At 45.4% G+C, this 19,911-nt stretch overlaps 1 protein-coding gene across 2 annotated transcripts; it reads left to right on the top strand.

Annotated features, from left to right (window-relative positions):
* Positions 1-1,516: 1,516 nt before the first annotated feature.
* fermt1 (FERM domain containing kindlin 1) lies at positions 1,517-19,826 on the top strand. Of its 2 annotated transcripts, none has more exons than XM_060041486.1 (16): positions 1,517-1,673; positions 4,145-4,305; positions 5,463-5,560; positions 5,883-6,018; positions 6,609-6,743; positions 7,352-7,538; positions 7,786-7,888; positions 8,180-8,287; positions 9,415-9,546; positions 10,914-10,963; positions 11,547-11,671; positions 15,407-15,513; positions 16,551-16,775; positions 17,664-17,788; positions 18,107-18,248; positions 18,781-19,826. In XM_060041486.1, exons 2-16 carry the CDS (start codon positions 4,155-4,157, stop codon positions 18,952-18,954), a joined length of 1,998 nt encoding a protein of 665 aa, XP_059897469.1. In that variant the 5' UTR covers positions 1,517-1,673; positions 4,145-4,154; the 3' UTR covers positions 18,955-19,826. The 2 variants fall into 2 exon arrangements, with proteins under 2 accessions (XP_059897469.1, XP_059897470.1); XM_060041487.1 differs by lacking the exon at positions 1,517-1,673 and adding an exon at positions 1,713-2,292.
* Positions 19,827-19,911: the final 85 nt, after the last annotated feature.

Genomic DNA, 19,911 nt, shown 5'->3' with positions numbered 1-19,911 from the left:
GAATCACAGTTTTAGTTTCATCGTTTTCAGCTGTTTTCATTGAAGACGTCAGCCCATTCTGATACACCTACTTCTAGACATCGTAACTCATTCCTTTTTCAACCGTTTACCATCGTTCAAACATTAAGCAAATCTACACACTTGTATCTTCAATTCTATGGAAACGGAATTTTGATAGCATTTATACTTTTTCAGATCACAGTTTTAGTTTCAAACCGGCATCGTTTTCAGTTGCTTATAATAATTTAGGTCACCCATAGCAACGCCGGTAAACAAATAATAATCTCCTCACTGAAAATCCCACTGCTGTGAAATATAGCGGCGGTCCAAGCAGCGTCCTTCTTTTTCCACTCTTCAAGTGAAGCTTTATTATAGACTAGTGGCGCCACCGTGTGGCAGAACGAGGGGGCGTGGGACCTTGTTTACTTAATTAACGAAATATATTCTTCAAAATGACTGCTAATTATGGCTTATTACGAGATAGGCTAAATAGGCTAATACATTTGTTGTAAATTCGTCTCTAAAAATTATTTAATTGGCTTGCATTTGATACACATAACATAACATTAAACACCTGCTAGGCAGCACACACTTTAATAAGTAATCACTTTAATATAAAGTAATTATTCGAACTAAATCATGGAAAGAGAAAATCCCAATGGATGTAGGCTATTTATTTATGCGTTCATTAGTATCGCCAGACAAATCGCCAATGCACATTAGGCCGCAGATTCTTCCCCAAGGCCAAGCATTAAGATGATTAACGGTGGACGACGAGTGAGTGTTTTTTATTTTTTGATGTCAATGAATAGGTTGAGCCTTACTTATTACGACTTTCTGTAAAAACCGGAAACTCCATCACCAGTCCAAGTTCTTTCAGAAAATCATATGATTAATTCTGACTCTTAAAGATTCCATCTCAAATGAAATCTTATTTAGTTATGGTTAGGTCTCAATCAACATATTTCTTTGTTAGTTCTGATCGACAAATACTTTATAGTTAGTCTACAATACCACAATAGCCATAATATCAATTGTACGCCTATTTGGCACATATATCAAATTGTTGTGTTTCTCAATAACGCATGTTTAGCATTAGCCTAGAGTAATGACAACCAGTCTCTCTCTCTCTCTCTCTCTCTCTCTCTCTCTCTCTCTCTCTCTCTCTCTCTCTCTCTCTCTCTCTATTTTCCCGGTCTCTCTTTCTATCTATCTTTCTCTCTTCTAATTTAATACATCTCTCTCTGTATAACGTAATTTTTACCTATACGCTCTATAATTGCTCTCTCTCTCTCTCTCTCTCTCTCTCTCTCTCTCTCTCTCTCTCTCTCTCTCTCCTCTCTCTCTCTCTCTCTCTCTCTCTCTCTCTCTCTCTCTCTCTCTCTCTCTCTCTCTCTCTCTCTCTCTCTCTCTCTCTCTCTCTCTCTCTCTCTCTCTCTCTCTCTCTCTCTCTCTCTCTCTCTCTGAAATTCCTGGACTAGCTGCATCATATCCTGGTCAGTCATAAAAAGAAGGTGGGGATTGAGAGCCCACTTCCTTCACCTGCCTGAAAGGGGGGCGGGCTCTCCCACCGCAGAAGTACACTCGTTTTTTTCTCCACTCCACTGGACAGGAATATTTTTTTCACCCCCGCGAAACGGTCAACGATCGATTTACCTTGACTCAATTAAGAGGTACGTTTTGTTTCTTTTAGTTTAAAAATCATAACAATGAATATGGCTCTTGGCCAGTTTGAAGAAGAAAAAACAACAGAGTGCTACATTGTTGAATGAAATGTCACATTAAATCCAATCATGACACAGGCCAAGTCTATCCAGTGTAGTTTGTGTCTTCATGTGAAACCAACTTTGTTAGGTTAATAAAGCGTTCAGTAACACATTAAAGTTTCAACCAGAAGATCAGTGAATCTTAAGTGTAACAGTAGGCCTAACGGACGTGAATACGTGTAACTGTTATTGATGATTGTACAAGTTATCCGTGATTTGTTGTTTTTGACTGCAATGCTGTCTCCTAAAGCAGATTATTTTAGTTCAAGCAGTGTTTTTCCCCCCTATACAAATATAAGCTACTTTAGGCTTCTTGTTAGAGATTTCTCACCACATGCCGTCAGAGCCTCGCCCAGTAAACAGTGTTGCAACTAAGCTCAGTCTACTTTATGACTCTGCTACTGTTTTGACTCTGCTATGAGTCAAAACAGAACTCGGGCCAGACAGCTTGTGGTCATTAATCCTGCCCTGTGGCTACTCGGTTCAATAGTTACAACCGCTGGACATCTCTAGAGGAACGCGACAGGTATACCTGCAGAATTGATAGCCTCCAGCTATGGAATAGGCCTGTTCAGCGCACACTGAAAACGTGTGTGGTGTGTCTGTGTGTGTGTGTGTGTGTGTGTGTGTGTGTGTGTGTGTGTGTGTGTGTGTGTGTGTGTGTGTGTGTGTGTGTGTGTGCGTGTATGTGTGTGTGTGTGTGTGTCTGTGTTATATTTGTGTCATAAACAAGTGTGTTTGTGTGTGTGTGTGTGTGTGTGTGTGTGTGTGTGTGTGTGTGTGTGTGTGTGTGTGTGTGTGTGTGTGTGTGTGTGTGGGTGTGGGTGGGCTGGCGGGTACTTTGCATGGTCTCTCCTGATCAGATACGTGTTCCTACTCGCCAGACATTCCTCAACCGAAGCCGGCGCTGTCTGTTGTTCTGCTGCCGTTCTTCCCCCTTCCTGCTACCCTTCATTCTCCTCCCTGTGTGTATTCTCTCTCCTCTTCTCTGTTTCTTCCCATCTCTCCGTTTCTCTCCTCCTCTCTTGTTCCTCGGCTCCACTATCTTTCTCTTCTCCTCTTTTCTCTCTTTCTGCCTCTCTCTTCGTTTCTCCTCTCCTCTGTTCTCTCTTTCTTCCCCATCTCTTATTTTCTCTCATCTTCTCTTTCTTCCCTTCTCCTCTCTTCTCTCCTTCCCTCTTTATTATCTTCTATCCTCACACACACACACACACACACACACACAAGCTCACACTCAGAGCTGTCGAGGGGGTGTCTCTCACTGTGATGAATGCTGTTCAGAGCAGAAGCCCCCAGGGCAGTACGGCTGTGTTTTAACCCCGGGTCCGCCTGGTGTTTCTGCATCTGTCCCCCCCTACGGCCCTTCATATTACAAGCATCTGTCAGTCTCTGTCTGATCACCGATCATTTATTCATCATGGGAGAGAGAGAGAGAGAGAGAGAGAGAGAGAGAGAGAGAGAGAGAGAGAGAGAGAGAGAGAGAGAGAGAGAGAGAGAGAGAGAGAGAGAGAGAGAGAGAGAGAGAGAGAGAGAGAGAGAGAGAGGTGGAAGAGGGATAGAGAGGGGGAAGAGGGAAAGTGGGATAGAGAGGGAGTCAGAGAGATAGAGAGGCTGAGAGAGTTAGAGAGAGAGGCTGACTGACTAAATAAGAGAGAGAGAGAGAGAGAGAGAGAGAGAGAGAGAGAGAGAGAGAGAGAGAGAGGAGGGTGTATGATCGTGAACATGACGCCCACAAAATGTCTAAGCTTTCCTTCCCTCAGCCCCTTGAGCCCGAGTGTCTTTTCCCGTCTCTGTGAAAGCTGCTCCATGGGTGTTTGGTGGTGGTGCTTTTGCGATCATGATTTGTGAAACCAGAGGCTGATTCATGCGTTAGTCTTGAGCCTTCAAATTTGGCCTCTCGTCTACGTTAACTGAGACCCCCGCCGTCGTAGCAACCATGAAAGGAACTCCAAGCTTCCTCATAAAGTTATCAAAAGCACCGGATGTCACTGAACTGTTGCCAAAACTCATTTCAGGAGAGATTAGATAACGCTTTATTAATCCTGAAACGGAAATCACAGAAGGTGATTCACCGGCGAGGAACAACACAACAGTGAGAACAGAAATGTATGATAACAATACCTACTACAACACCTACAATGCATGTACACCTATGAATAAAATCAATCTAATGGAATTAAATGAGGTAAATCAATTTAATATTATATTATATAATGCATACATTTAGACTAAATAAATAATAATGCCACCACCGGCGTAGACATCGACTTCCGGCAGCTCTTGGATGGAGACTTCTAACTCGAGAGCCTTGAAGGTCCCAAAACGTTCCTGTCTCACACTCTGTTCCGTTCCCCCCGCCCCTTCCCCATTGTGAGCAGGCCGGCAGTCATGGTCACAGCGGCTGAGTATGGCAACACGTCCTGGGAGCTGGCGGTGAAGGTGGACCAGAAGGAAGGCGAGGAGTCCATGAGGTTCAAGCTGCGCATCAAGGGCGACCTCCACGTGGGCGGCCTCATGCTCAAACTGGTGGAGAAGATCAGTGAGTGTTATGTGTGCGTTTGTGTGGGTTTTTGTGTGTGCAATTTGTGTTTCTATGTTTGGGTTGTTTGCTTTTGAGTGTGTGTGTGTGTGTGTGTGTGTGTGTGTGTGTGTGTGTGTGTGTGTGTGTGTGTGTGTGTGTGTGTGTGTGTGTGTGTGTGTGTGTGTGTGTGTGTGTTTATCGGGTGTGCATGCATATGTGAGTGTCTGTGTGTGTATTTTTTGCGAGTGCATGGATGTTTGAGGTCGGAGTCAGTGTGAGTGTGTGTGTGTGAGAAAGTGCCCTACATTCGGCAAGCTGGATCAGACAACCCTTAATGACACGTGTCCGAAATTTCCCCTTGGATGAAAGTGTCTCCTAAAAAGAAATAACAGAAAAAAACAAACGCATGCTCGATCCCAGGGCCGCGGTATCAATCCACCTGCCGACACATTGACCCCCAGCGCACACACAAAACACCACACCTTTGTTTATCCCAACGTTCACACAACGCTGGAGCATTTATTGTTCTCCAGTAACACTCATACACCGCCAATCACTCCCCGGGGTGCGAAGGTCACCCTTTCCCTGCTCCCAGACACCTAACCACCAAACAGTCCCAAGACCGCCTTTAGCCAAATAACGGTGAGCTCGCTGTAAAAAGGCTCTTCCTCTGAGTCACTGGGAGGTAATGGTTGTGTCGCTCGAGTGGGGTGCTTCCAGGGGGTGACTCAGTGACCCGTCATCGCCGGGGTTATATTTGCGCCGTCTACGAAATTCGGGAGAATGATAACATGACGCAAGCACACACTCATTCCCAGTCATACAGCCACACCTTGTTCCTTTTTTCTTTTTACTGTTGTGTCGGTCGGCTGTCTGGACACATGGCAACGGGCACAATTGTTGTTGTTATATGATGATTGTGAATATGAATGAGTCTTGTTTGGGTTTGGTTTTTTCTTAACAGTTCAATTCGTAATACTGTGACTATAAATATGGAATACTTGAAAAGGTTTCTTCTTGTTTTGGAAGTCCGTTCACTTAGGAAGACTTTAGTCGGACCAAGTATGTTTGTTTGTTGGTTTTTTTGTTTGTTAAAGGATACCCATTAACTGCAAACACTGTAGTCCGCCAGTGGTGGTTAGTCATTGTTGACACCATTGAAATCCATTTCCCAGAGACGCAACAGGACTGGTCGGACCACGCCCTGTGGTGGGGTCAGAGGAACATGTGGGTCCTGAAGACCCACTGGACCCTGGACAAGTACGGCATTCAGGTACCGCGGGACTTGGTTCTTTGGGTTGTTCCTGTGCACTTTCCATTCAAATCTGAATGGTGGCTTCTTATTGGCAGATCAGAGAAACACACTGTAATAACACGGTCTTGACTGATCTCACAAACAAACAAACAAACAAACACGATGCTTTAAAATCGTGCAAATAATAAACCTGATAATAAGCATTAGCGAACGCCAACGATTCATACAAACATCCATTAAAAAATGTACGCATTGATTGATATTGGACAGACATTTATATTACTGTATAGACATTTATTAAGAAAGTCAAGGCTAAAGCTATGGGCTGCTTCCCTCACAGTCGGACGCGGACCTGTGCTACACGCCGCAGCACAAGCCTCTGCTCCTGCAGCTGCCCAACATGAAGACCGTCAAGATGACGGTCAGCTACTCCAATGTGGTGTTCAAGGCGGTGGCCGAGATCTGCCGCGTACTCAGTGAGTCACTCTGTGGTTTTCTTTCCATGTAGCCATGGTTCATAGTTGAGCGTAGTGAGTGGCGAGCGATGTTTGACTCCCAAGGTTAATGGTTCAGAATATCAATGTAAACAGTCGATATAAATAGGCATCCATTGTTTTAAAGATTTATTTTTGGTATTTTTATGCTTTTTAATGATAGAGGTAGATAGACAGGAAGGTATGGGAGAGATAGCATAAGCAGCTTAGGACCGAGGTCAGAAATCGAACCCGAGTCGCTGCGACCATGACTAAGCCTTGCAGGCATCCTTAAGCAAGATCAATAACTCCTACATGCAGATGTTGGAATGAATTGTTAATGAATGAGTTATTGCATGAGCCCCTTTGTGTTTGACGTAATTTCGTCATGATGGAGTGATGAATGACCATTATGTATTCTGATTCTTATTGGTTTTCAATCAGTCCTTGTGTACTGGAAAGGAGCGCACAAACAACAGAGAAACCGTAGGACAGATTGGACGTTCTGCTGTGTTCGCCATCAAGAGGATTTGAAGCAGACTTTGTTATGGCGTCCTTCCTTGGCTTCATCTCTCATGTTTGCCTCCTCGCAGACATCAGAAGACCTGAGGAAGTGTCGCTACTCAAACACGCCGAGGACTGCAAGAAGAAGAAGAAGAAGGAGAAGAATGCCTTCTTGGATGAGGTCTTGGACATGGATGACCTCAATTTAAATACAGTAGCGTCAGGTACGACTCACAAACTGATCCGGAGCATCCATCTGTCTGACATTCAACCCCCGTCCATCCACTATCCATTCACTATCCATCCATCATCCATCAGGGGCAAAAACTCAAGATGCGTTCATCCTCTAAGTCTATTGGTATATCTGTGAGTTTGTGAGTTGTGTTTTGTGCTGTTAAACGGCCACTTTAAACTTTAGTATGTGAATGCTAAAACACGCTGACACATCAAAACTCCACAGCCTAGGTGACAGAGCATTCTCCAGGACATCTCCCAGGCTCTGGAACTCCCTCCCCCAACATATTCGTGACTCTGAGTCCCTCACCATCTTCCAGTCCCGCCTCAAGACTCATCTCTTCTCCTCTGCCTACCCCTAGATCACTCACTATCTCTAGCCACATCAACGTTTATCTATTTTTGTGCCCCTATGTAAAGCGCTTTGAGTACGTGAAAAGCGCTATATAAATTGAATCTATTATTATTATTATTATTATTATCAATGTTTCTGTGCATTGCCAGAGCATCTCTGTGCACTTACTAAATCATTACATTCCGTGAATTCCTTTCTCAATTATTTTCATGCAACCGCTCACACTGTTTTGCTGTGCTTCAGGAAGCCCCGCCCACAGCAAGACCATGGTGGCGACCTATGACCCAGAGAACGGCATGCCCCTAACCGCCACCAGCCTTTGGTTTGGGGACAACCCCTTCACCGCCAGCCAGCCTAATCTCCCGCCTGCAGATCTGGCCAAAATGTACCAGCCCCTGTCACTGGAGGACAAAACGACCATCAACGCAGGGTCAGTAACCAAAACCACCCATAGAGGCTACCACTCATCAAGAACCCCCAGAGAGCCACTGGGTCCAGTCAACCATGTTAATAACCTAAGTAGGCGTTCTTCAGCAAGATGTCCCAACCCCTCTGTCTCCTCCTTAATGACCTGGTGTCTGCTAAATGACGATTATTGCAGTAGTAATGAGTGGGAGTGAATTAAGCGTTTGCCTAATTCCCTGCGCATCTGAGGTGATGATGTTTTTGATTGACAGGTGGCTGGACTCCTCCCGCTCCTTAATGGAGCAAGGCATCCAGGAAGACGATAAGCTGTTGTTACGTTTCAAATACCACGTCTTCTTCGACCTCAATCCCAAGGTAATGACCTCTCACACAGTCAGTGTGTGTGTGTGTGTGTGTGTGTGTGTGTGTGTGTGTGTGTGTGTGTGTGTGTGTGTGTGTGTGTGTGTGTGTGTGTGTGTGTGTGTGTGTGTGTGTGTGTGTGTGTGTGTGTGTGTGTGTGTGATTTTGCTTTAGCGCTCATAGCCAGCCCGGCGGTTTGCTGCCTTTTACCTTTTGATGTGTTGTACTAACTTTGATGTTCGTTCATGCGTGTCACTAACGTGTGTGTTTGTGCATGTGTGTTCCACACGTGCATGTGTGTGTCAGTATGATGCGGTGAGGATCACCCAGCTGTATGAGCAGGCCCGCTGGTGCATTCTGCTGGAGGAGATCGACTGCACCGACGAGGAAATGCTCATGTTCGCTTCGCTCCAGGTGAAACTCAAACCCATGAACACCAAGCCCCCAGAGACATGTCCTTGCTGGTCCAATAGGACACGCCGTCACCCAACATAAAGGCAACGCGTTCAGAAAAGAGCTAGGGATACGTGTCCGCTGTATATTGTTTATATATGAGATATAAATAGGAATGTAGAGTTTAAGTCAAACATACAACTTATAGTCAGTCACGGCCGTGAGTCAATTTGAACTCAAAACAAGTTCAAATTGTTCTTTCTAGTCTGTTATCCATATAATTGCTAGTGAAAACTTTAAATATAGAAAATTGGAAGTGTTAGTAGGATGAGCGCTTCTCTTCGGTTCCAAAATGAGACGTAATGAATGAGCTATAAAAGTGTGTCTTCAGGCCTTGATTATTATCCATCCTGGTGAAACCGGTTTGATGTCTAAATCCATAGAGAGAGACATGCTAGGACATTGGGGACAGGGTGGAGCGAGAGAGAGCGAGAGAGTTCTTATTCTAGCATGTAGTGTATTATAGTTTGGCATTGCCTACATCTTTGACATCCCAAGTTATTAATATTTAAGTATTTACAGACAGAAAGGGAGAGAACGAGAAAGAAGGAGGGACACACACACACACGCACACGCACACACACACACACACACACACACACACACACACACACACACACACACACACACACACACACACACACACAGATAGTGGGAAACTTGCAGATCCAGGGACAGCGAGAAATACAAAGAGGGTGAGAGAGAAAGAGATGGGTTGTAATGGGAGTTCCTTACGAAAAACGTTTGCTACAAGAGAGAAGAGCTTTTGGTTATAATGAGGACAAATGATTAGCTGCAGCCTTCTCAATGTTTAGCGCTTAGCCCTTTCAACCATCAGTTAAGGTGAAACAAGCACTTCACAATGTGCTGAATTTGCCGTTTTCTTTACTTGCACCCATTAGATGGGACTGATATACGTGTGCTATCATTAAACACCTCATAAAGGCCCCTAAAAAAAAGGCAACTAATGATATAAATCATTAGTTGCCTTTTTTTTTTAATTGGTCGTTTGACCAAAACGACCATTATTAAACCTTCAGTGTTGTTGGTGGCTCGTTTCTTTCCTCGGTGACAAAATGTCCTCCCAGTACCACATCTGTAAGCTGACGACGTCAAGCGAACCGCTGGACTTCTCCAACGAGCCGGAGATCGACGAGGTGGAGGCCGCCCTGTCCAACCTGGAGGTGACGCTGGAAGGCGGGAACACGGACCGCCTCCTGGTGAGTGCCGCGCTCACGACGCCGCGAGCACACACACACACTCCTATCCGACGTGACCCGAGCCCAAAGCAGACGGCCGCGTCTGCGACGGACGCCAGGTAATAGTGGCTGACGGCCCGGGATTCACTCCACCGGATTTGGCCGTCACACTCCACCGAGGTGACTTTTCACTGGACACAGGAGGGTGATGTGTGAAAAAAAATGGTTTATGTTGACGTCGATTGACTCATATGTGAGCTGGGTGTCCGTGTTGCCATGCTGGAGATCTCCCTGAGTGTGTGCGAGGATGGCTGCTCTAAAGGTGACGTAGTGTACCGTCAGGTGTGAGTGTGATTGGCCGTTCCAAGCTGTTTTGAGAAGAGGCGGATTACCCTAACCTCACACCTGGTGGTGGAATATATCACCTTTAACCTGGTGTTCAGCCTCACCCAGCCCCAGAGTCCAATCTCTCGGACTCCAGGCCAGGTCAACATATACCACACTGATGCTTTTGAATCCAAAATATACTTGAGTCGGCTCCAAAGCAAGTGAACGATACAGCCCGTTATATTTGCGCTCTACGTGCTCTGCCATGGTGTAAACAACATGACACTCGTTATATTTTGTGTCAGACTACAAATATGAGGGGAAATCCGTGTTTGGCTGTGCTGGGAGCTTGAACGTGGAAGTTAAAGTCATAAAGTGAGGGCTCTTGCTCAGGGACGCCTTTAGAGTATACTGTGGGCATTGGGATTCAAGCTCAGAACCTAATGGCGTGGAAACAGTCCCCTAACCACTAGAGCAGGGGTTCCCAATCTTTTCCATTACCGGGTGACTCAGCTGTGAGGGTACTTTGGACCAAGGAGGATCCATCTAATATATCATATTTTTACATTGTCATTACCTTGTAAAAAATAGTAAGACGATGAACATCTGTCTCTTCTTATTCTATATGCCAAGTCATAAAAACATCGTAATGATCCGATGCAACTGACAAGACAGTATGTCTATTTTTGAAAATGACTACGCTCAAAATGTAATTTTTTGCTATACCACAACACACTGGTCCTGTTGTGAACAATTTATGGATGCCGACAATTACACACTCCAGACACACACACACAGACACACACACACACACACACACACACACACACACACACACACACACACACACACACACACACACACACACACACACACACACACACACACACATATGCACACACACACACACACACACACACAGTGGGGAGTTTGTAGCGGGCTATTACACCTGTTTTCGGGCGGGAAAGGCGGTAAGAAGGCCGGCCTGCGTGTTTCGACGTGCTGCGATGTCTCGGGAACCCACGCCTGCTATCGACTGAGTTGTTGTTCTCTGCCTCCAGGAAGACATTACTGACATTCCAGAGCTGGCTGATTCCCTGCGGCTGTTCAGGTAAACCCTCTCACCTTGCCCTCAGGGGCAAACATTACATGCTTTATTATGTGGGACTTACTGGCTTATATCGGGAGCTTTTCCTCTTTTTGGGTGATGTCACTACCAGAATAAATGCTTGTGTTCACATACAGGGGGAAGCATTCCACAACCTCCTCTAATCCTCAAGGTTGTTTCTCTTCTGTGCCTTCTCTCTAAAATAAGATAACTGTTAACTCTTCTTTGAAAAAACAGAACTCTTAATAATAAATAATAATACATTTAATTTAGAGGCGCCTTTCAAGACACCCAAGGTCACCTTACAGAGCATATAGTCATCATTCAAAACTATGTAAAACAGACTAGGAATAAAAGGAAAACAGAGGTTAAACATGAATAATAATAATAATTAATAACACTCAAAGACGCCTAAAGTGAAGGGGGGACCTCACTAACCACCACCAATATGTAGCACCCACTTGGGTGATGCACGGCAGCCAATCGGTGACCGTCTAAAGTAACCATCTCTTGACTCTTTCCCCATTCTACTCCCCGGTCTAATATTTCTATTAATATTTGGATTGTTGCTCATTGTGTGTTTCAGGCCGAGGAAACTGTCACTGCGACCGTACAAGGAGTACTGGTTTGTGTTCAAGGACACCAGCATCTCCTACTACAAGAACAAGGAGTCTTCGATGGGGGAACCCATAGAGCAGCTCCACCTCAGAGGTCAGGGTCACCCCGTCCCCTCATCCCTATGATATGCGTTAACGGGTCTCTCCCTGATTCCAACGAAACTGACATTTGAGAAAAAATCTGTTGGAAAAGTGGAATGGGAGTTGCCACATAGCCATGAAAACGGCTGCTTTTTACTGTCACATGTTATTTATCAAATTTCCTTTTAAACTCTTCAAATGTGGTTACTCAAACGGCAGCTTCATACTTTTTTTTTTAATATATTTCTGTTGGGGCTGATAATTGAATTCATGAAATTGCTCGCTCGAATTGCAAACCAAGTGTTTTATTCCAATGAAGTATCTATGTATATATGTGGACATAGTAAGAATTGCTCTCAGAAAACTAACCTCAGCCTGGTTCACACAGGATACTAAATACAGTGTCTGTCTGTCTGTGTCTGTCTGTCTGTCTGTCTGTCTGTCTGTCTGTCTGTCTGTCTGTCTGTCTGTCTGTCTGTCTGTCTGTCTGTCTGTCTGTCTGTCTGTCTGTCTGTCTGTCTGTCTGTCTGTCTGTCTGTCTGTCTGTCTGTCTGTCTGTCTGTCTGTCTGTCTGTCTGTCTGTCTGTCTGTCTGTCTGTCTGTCTGTCTGTCTGTCTGTCTGTCTGTCTGTCTGTCTGTCTGTCTGTCTGTCTGTCTGTCTGTCTGTCTGTCTGTCTGTCTGTCTGTCTGTCTGTCTGTCTGTCTGTCTGTCTGTCTGTCTGTCTGTCTGTCTGTCTGTCTGTCTGTCTGTCTGTCTGTCTGTCTGTCTGTCTGTCTGTCTGTCTGTCTGTCTGTCTGTCTGTCTGTCTGTCTGTCTGTCTGTCTGTCTGTCTGTCTGTCTGTCTGTCTGTCTGTCTGTCTGTCTGTCTGTCTGTCTGTCTGTCTGTCTGTCTGTCTGTCTGTCTGTCTGTCTGTCTGTCTGTCTGTCTGTCTGTCTGTCTGTCTGTCTGTCTGTCTGTCTGTCTGTCTGTCTGTCTGTCTGTCTGTCTGTCTGTCTGTCTGTCTGTCTGTCTGTCTGTCTGTCTGTCTGTCTGTCTGTCTGTCTGTCTGTCTGTCTGTCTGTCTGTCTGTCTGTCTGTCTGTCTGTCTGTCTGTCTGTCTGTCTGTCTGTCTGTCTGTCTGTCTGTCTGTCTGTCTGTCTGTCTGTCTGTCTGTCTGTCTGTCTGTCTGTCTGTCTGTCTGTCTGTCTGTCTGTCTGTCTGTCTGTCTGTCTGTCTGTCTGTCTGTCTGTCTGTCTGTCTGTCTGTCTGTCTGTCTGTCTGTCTGTCTGTCTGTCTGTCTGTCTGTCTGTCTGTCTGTCTGTCTGTCTGTCTGTCTGTCTGTCTGTCTGTCTGTCTGTCTGTCTGTCTGTCTGTCTGTCTGTCTGTCTGTCTGTCTGTCTGTCTGTCTGTCTGTCTGTCTGTCTGTCTGTCTGTCTGTCTGTCTGTCTGTCTGTCTGTCTGTCTGTCTGTCTGTCTGTCTGTCTGTCTGTCTGTCTGTCTGTCTGTCTGTCTGTCTGTCTGTCTGTCTGTCTGTCTGTCTGTCTGTCTGTCTGTCTGTCTGTCTGTCTGTCTGTCTGTCTGTCTGTCTGTCTGTCTGTCTGTCTGTCTGTCTGTCTGTCTGTCTGTCTGTCTGTCTGTCTGTCTGTCTGTCTGTCTGTCTGTCTGTCTGTCTGTCTGTCTGTCTGTCTGTCTGTCTGTCTGTCTGTCTGTCTGTCTGTCTGTCTGTCTGTCTGTCTGTCTGTCTGTCTGTCTGTCTGTCTGTCTGTCTGTCTGTCTGTCTGTCTGTCTGTCTGTCTGTCTGTCTGTCTGTCTGTCTGTCTGTCTGTCTGTCTGTCTGTCTGTCTGTCTGTCTGTCTGTCTGTCTGTCTGTCTGTCTGTCTGTCTGTCTGTCTGTCTGTCTGTCTGTCTGTCTGTCTGTCTGTCTGTCTGTCTGTCTGTCTGTCTGTCTGTCTGTCTGTCTGTCTGTCTGTCTGTCTGTCTGTCTGTCTGTCTGTCTGTCTGTCTGTCTGTCTGTCTGTCTGTCTGTCTGTCTGTCTGTCTGTCTGTCTGTCTGTCTGTCTGTCTGTCTGTCTGTCTGTCTGTCTGTCTGTCTGTCTGTCTGTCTGTCTGTCTGTCTGTCTGTCTGTCTGTCTGTCTGTCTGTCTGTCTGTCTGTCTGTCTGTCTGTCTGTCTGTCTGTCTGTCTGTCTGTCTGTCTGTCTGTCTGTCTGTCTGTCTGTCTGTCTGTCTGTCTGTCTGTCTGTCTGTCTGTCTGTCTGTCTGTCTGTCTGTCTGTCTGTCTGTCTGTCTGTCTGTCTGTCTGTCTGTCTGTCTGTCTGTCTGTCTGTCTGTCTGTCTGTCTGTCTGTCTGTCTGTCTGTCTGTCTGTCTGTCTGTCTGTCTGTCTGTCTGTCTGTCTGTCTGTCTGTCTGTCTGTCTGTCTGTCTGTCTGTCTGTCTGTCTGTCTGTCTGTCTGTCTGTCTGTCTGTCTGTCTGTCTGTCTGTCTGTCTGTCTGTCTGTCTGTCTGTCTGTCTGTCTGTCTGTCTGTCTGTCTGTCTGTCTGTCTGTCTGTCTGTCTGTCTGTCTGTCTGTCTGTCTGTCTGTCTGTCTGTCTGTCTGTCTGTCTGTCTGTCTGTCTGTCTGTCTGTCTGTCTGTCTGTCTGTCTGTCTGTCTGTCTGTCTGTCTGTCTGTCTGTCTGTCTGTCTGTCTGTCTGTCTGTCTGTCTGTCTGTCTGTCTGTCTGTCTGTCTGTCTGTCTGTCTGTCTGTCTGTCTGTCTGTCTGTCTGTCTGTCTGTCTGTCTGTCTGTCTGTCTGTCTGTCTGTCTGTCTGTCTGTCTGTCTGTCTGTCTGTCTGTCTGTCTGTCTGTCTGTCTGTCTGTCTGTCTGTCTGTCTGTCTGTCTGTCTGTCTGTCTGTCTGTCTGTCTGTCTGTCTGTCTGTCTGTCTGTCTGTCTGTCTGTCTGTCTGTCTGTCTGTCTGTCTGTCTGTCTGTCTGTCTGTCTGTCTGTCTGTCTGTCTGTCTGTCTGTCTGTCTGTCTGTCTGTCTGTCTGTCTGTCTGTCTGTCTGTCTGTCTGTCTGTCTGTCTGTCTGTCTGTCTGTCTGTCTGTCTGTCTGTCTGTCTGTCTGTCTGTCTGTCTGTCTGTCTGTCTGTCTGTCTGTCTGTCTGTCTGTCTGTCTGTCTGTCTGTCTGTCTGTCTGTCTGTCTGTCTGTCTGTCTGTCTGTCTGTCTGTCTGTCTGTCTGTCTGTCTGTCTGTCTGTCTGTCTGTCTGTCTGTCTGTCTGTCTGTCTGTCTGTCTGTCTGTCTGTCTGTCTGTCTGTCTGTCTGTCTGTCTGTCTGTCTGTCTGTCTGTCTGTCTGTCTGTCTGTCTGTCTGTCTGTCTGTCTGTCTGTCTGTCTGTCTGTCTGTCTGTCTGTCTGTCTGTCTGTCTGTCTGTCTGTCTGTCTGTCTGTCTGTCTGTCTGTCTGTCTGTCTGTCTGTCTGTCTGTCTGTCTGTCTGTCTGTCTGTCTGTCTGTCTGTCTGTCTGTCTGTCTGTCTGTCTGTCTGTCTGTCTGTCTGTCTGTCTGTCTGTCTGTCTGTCTGTCTGTCTGTCTGTCTGTCTGTCTGTCTGTCTGTCTGTCTGTCTGTCTGTCTGTCTGTCTGTCTGTCTGTCTGTCTGTCTGTCTGTCTGTCTGTCTGTCTGTCTGTCTGTCTGTCTGTCTGTCTGTCTGTCTGTCTGTCTGTCTGTCTGTCTGTCTGTCTGTCTGTCTGTCTGTCTGTCTGTCTGTCTGTCTCTCTTGTTGTGACAGGTTGTGAGGTGGTCCCTGATGTCAACGTGACGGACAAGAAGTTTGGCATCAAGCTCCTGCTCCCAGTGGCTGATGGGATGAACGAGGTTTACATCCGATGTGACAATGTAGGTCAAGTCAATGATAGACCTTAATGATATGATATATCACGCTATAAAATAACACTGCTGAGAAGTAAGTAAGAGTCCCTGGAACTTACATCGTAAAGAATGAATCGTGGGGTATTTGATGGCGCTATGCTGCCATATGGGGAGGGCTCTGAAGTACCTTAAAATCCTCAATATACCGTAACCCAAGCGAATCAAAACATTGTTTAACCTCTCCTCGCGTGAGAAACGCTATGGCATTTCCAAACACAACAATATCTTCCCGTAACGATTAAACAATGAATACACATTACGACAAACATAATAGCTAACATTTAAATTCTCCCAGCCCCCAAATGTCAGTGACCATTGCGATGTGACAACGCAATCTCCAAGCCCTGAACAACAAAGATATTGGGCTTATATATGTGTGGAGTGTGTGTGGATGATGGCTGGTTGAGGCAGGCTCCCCTGCTCAGAGACATACTGGTTGGACTCTGCGGCTGGGGGAGGCTGCATACCTGTTGAACAGTGAGCAATCAATATGCACAGGTTAAGCCATCCGTCACCACACACACTGCACTTTGTCCAATTTAGATGATTGTCATCATTGAGCAGGAAGGCTCAGGCATCTCAAGAATGTGGACATATTGTTTTGAACCTACAACCCACACCCATACAATAGACCCCCATGCCCCCTACTAACAAACTGCCAAACACACGTTGAAATCTTTACCAGTAATTGTGGTTCGACAATAGATATCACTGCAGGATAGCGTAGTGGCCAGGGCTTTCTGCTACTAGGTGAAAGCATCTGGCTTCCATCCTCAACATCCACAGTATCCATGAGCAACATGCCCCAGCCACCTTCCTGTTCCTTTAATGACCTGCATTTTAATCATTTTAATGGAAGTAGCATTGAACCAATGATTCCTCTTGACAAATAAATGGTACTAAGGCCTTTTGAAGATAATTGTGGTATATATTGTAAAGCTGTAATTCTTTTGATTATAATTGAATCCTAATTATTTAACTCTGCTGTCCCCCCCTCCCCACAGGAAGTACAGTATTCCAAGTGGAAAGCTGCGTGTGTTTTGGCCTCCAAGGGGAAAACCATGGCGTACAGCTCCTACAGGTCAGAGGTCAAAAAGATCCAGTCCTTCCTGCAGATGAAGAGCCTAGCGCCCTCTCCTGGCCAGTCGGCGTCCAATGTGGAGGCCATGGATATGGTCGCAGAGTGCTTCGTCTCACCACGCTACGCCAAGAAGCACAAGTCTAAGCAGGTTAGATGGTTTTTAAATCCCCCCTCCAGTTATTAAATATGCTGTAGGTAAGATTTAGGAGTAGAAAGGCAGGGAAGCAAGATTTAGAAAGCAAACAACCTAATAAAAGGTCCCCTCCCTTTCTTCCTCCCTCTGTTAGTTTCTCAGCCATTGAGAATCAGGGAAGAAATGCCCTGATCCAAAATAAGCCGGGATTTGTCTAAAATCTAAATTCAGTCAACTTGAAACAGATATTCTCACAGTACATTTCACTCACATCTGACCGATGAAAGATTATATGCAAATAGCTCTTCAATTCTAGCAGTTAAAGCTTACCTACAAGACCAAAATGGAAGTTGTCAGGATTTTTATTATTTACTTTTATTTGTCGATCACATGTAGCATAAAATAGTATGGTTGGTATAGGGAAAGTAAAGTTCAGCCATGCCGTGCGACGTATGAAGCACAAGCTCTAAAGATGGCGCGTTCAACGTGGTGTGACGTCAGCTTCACATTCCCTAAATGAAGTTTGACTCCCAACCGAAAAGGTTGAGGATTCGACTCCCCTAATGTCCTCGAGTAAGATGCCTTTACCTGCTCCAACCCCTTCCCTGCTCATTAGCGCCATGTACGTGGCTTCACTGTTGTATAGTGAATGATAAATTGACTGCATTTATAGACCACTTTTCTGACCAGTGGCTATTCAAAATATTGACCAACAATCACCCACTAATACACAAATTCGCGCCCCGACGGAGGTGTCGACCATGTAAGGAGACAGCCAGCTCTTCGGGAGCGGTTAGGGTTAGGTGTCTTACTAAGGGACACCTCGACACTCACACGCCCGCTCCACCGCCTGAGCCTCTGCCTTGTATAAATACCTTTTCTCCGGGGTGTGTTCCCCGGCAGCTGACGGGACGTATACAGGAGGCTCACCAGCACGTGGCCCGGCTGTCCCTGATGGAGGCCAAGATGCGCTTCATCCAGGCCTGGCAGTCGCTGCCAGAGTTTGGGATCAAGTATTACATTGTTAGGTATGGTGCACCTTCTACTATTATACCTCCTTGTAAGCCATAAGCGTAGTACTTAGCACTTTTGCTGGAACTTTTCAGGGCATCGATTTTGTAGAAGGTTACTTTAACCTCTGACTGGCGAGGAAACTGTTTGTACTTTGATACGCAACCTTTTAGTGGGTATTGATTCTTTCGTCTAAAACTACCGTATTACGAATTCTACCACAATTATTTATTTGTGTGTGTGTGTGTGTGTGCCTGCGTGCGCGGGTGTTTGTGTGTGTACCTGTGTGTGTGTGTGTGTGTGTGTGTGCGCGGGTGTGTTTGTGTGCGCTCTAGATTCCGCGGGAGTAAGAAGGATGAGATCCTGGGCATCTCCTATAACCGGATGATCCGCATCGACATGTCGTCCAGCCTGCCCGTCACCACCTGGCGGTTTGCCAACATGAAGCAGTGGAACGTCAACTGGGAGATCAGACAGGTACCAGTCCTACGTCTTCATCGCCCTCTGGAACAAAAGATTGGTTTAATGCTGCATCAGCTCATACCATGTTATGTGTGTACGTAGATAGATTATCTAGGCCTATTTTTTGGTACTTTTTAACTCTTGGTTTATTTATTGTGCATTATCTCCTTTTTTTAATTGTACTACTATCCTAAGCTTTTTGCCCTGGTGACCACTTTTCTGGTCTGGGATTGTTTAAATAACCTCTTATCTATTTAGTCATTAAGGAGGCAGCATTATTGAATTCGGATCATTAACGAGCCGGCAAAGGGGGGCAGGATATTGTCAACCCCTGGGAAGGACAGAAAGGTTATGGGTTCACATCCCAGTATCTGCAGTATACCAGTAGGCCTGCCATAGGATCATTGCCCACAATTGGCCTTTAAAAACAGTGTGTGTCTGTCTGTGTATGTGTCTGTGGTATGTGTGTGTGTGTGTGTGTGTGTGTGTGTGTGTGTGTGTGTGTGTGTGTGTGTGTGTGTGTGTCTGTGTGTTGTTCTGTTACTAGGTGGCCATCGAGTTTGACCAGAACGTGTCGATAGCCTTCTCCTGTGTGAGCTGTGACTGCAAGGTGGTCCATGAGTTCATCGGGGGATACATCTTCCTCTCGACGCGATCGAAAGACCAGAATGAGACTTTAGATGAAGAACTGTTTCACAAACTCACCGGGGGCCAGGAATAAGACACAAACAGAGAGCCACTATTCCCCTTATCGATTTTGATGTTTCCTCTTTGCTTCAAGTGTTCATTGTTTCAACACACAGGGGGACGGGGAGAGACCAGGGAAATTGTGGCTCAGCAAGATAAAATAATTTCCCGGTTCACAACAATTCATTTGGCCCAGGGTGAAAACCAATGTTTTCATTACAAAGCATATTTTCTGTAAAAAAAATCTGTAATTATTCTTGAAGGCATCATAAGTTAAAGATACCTTCATTGTAGTCAACAAGTAAACTCAGAAAACGACACACACAGGCAATTGATTTATACAGTTATTCTTAAAATTAGTTTTTTTCTGTGCTACTTTGATGGCATGTTGTTGACTAAAACGATTTGCCCATTCATCCAATCTCCATTTTGAGGACTTCCTGGGCTGTGGGCCAAGGACCTGTTTAGCAGATTGTTGCGATAGGTATTCAACTAATGAGGCTCAACTGATGATGTCTTTCTTTGTGGTGGTTCAGCAGAAAAAGCGGCTGTACCTTAGAACGCTATTTGTGGTGTGGTGCTATTTCTACTTCGACGTCCTGCTGTTAGACTACGTTTCTAAGTGAAAGTGCTACTTTAAACTTTTGTTCACTTTTATTGTGCCTATATGTTACATTGGAAACGTATACCTTTTGAATAGTGGACTATGAGTAAATAGACATTTTGTACATCACAAACATCAAGTAGGCCAACAAGTCTTATTTTTTTATTTTTTTTTAAGAGTTGGAGAAAAGAGACTTTCCTGACAGTGTCCACAGAGAGGATGCTGAAATGTTTTGTTGTAAATATCAGATCAAACATTTGAGAGAGATCTTTTTGTAACGCAATAAACAGTGGTTTAACATGTCATGCCTATTATTTTTTTTAATGATAATGCTTGAATTCCATTAGATAAATGAATATTAAATTCAGAGCGGCCAAAAAAACAACT

The sequence above is a fragment of the Gadus macrocephalus genome, chromosome 21 (genome assembly GCF_031168955.1).
Source record: "Gadus macrocephalus chromosome 21, ASM3116895v1".
Taxonomy (NCBI): domain Eukaryota; kingdom Metazoa; phylum Chordata; class Actinopteri; order Gadiformes; family Gadidae; genus Gadus; species Gadus macrocephalus.
The sequence above is the reverse complement of the archived record's forward strand: the minus strand, read 5'-3'. Positions and strand labels throughout refer to the sequence as shown.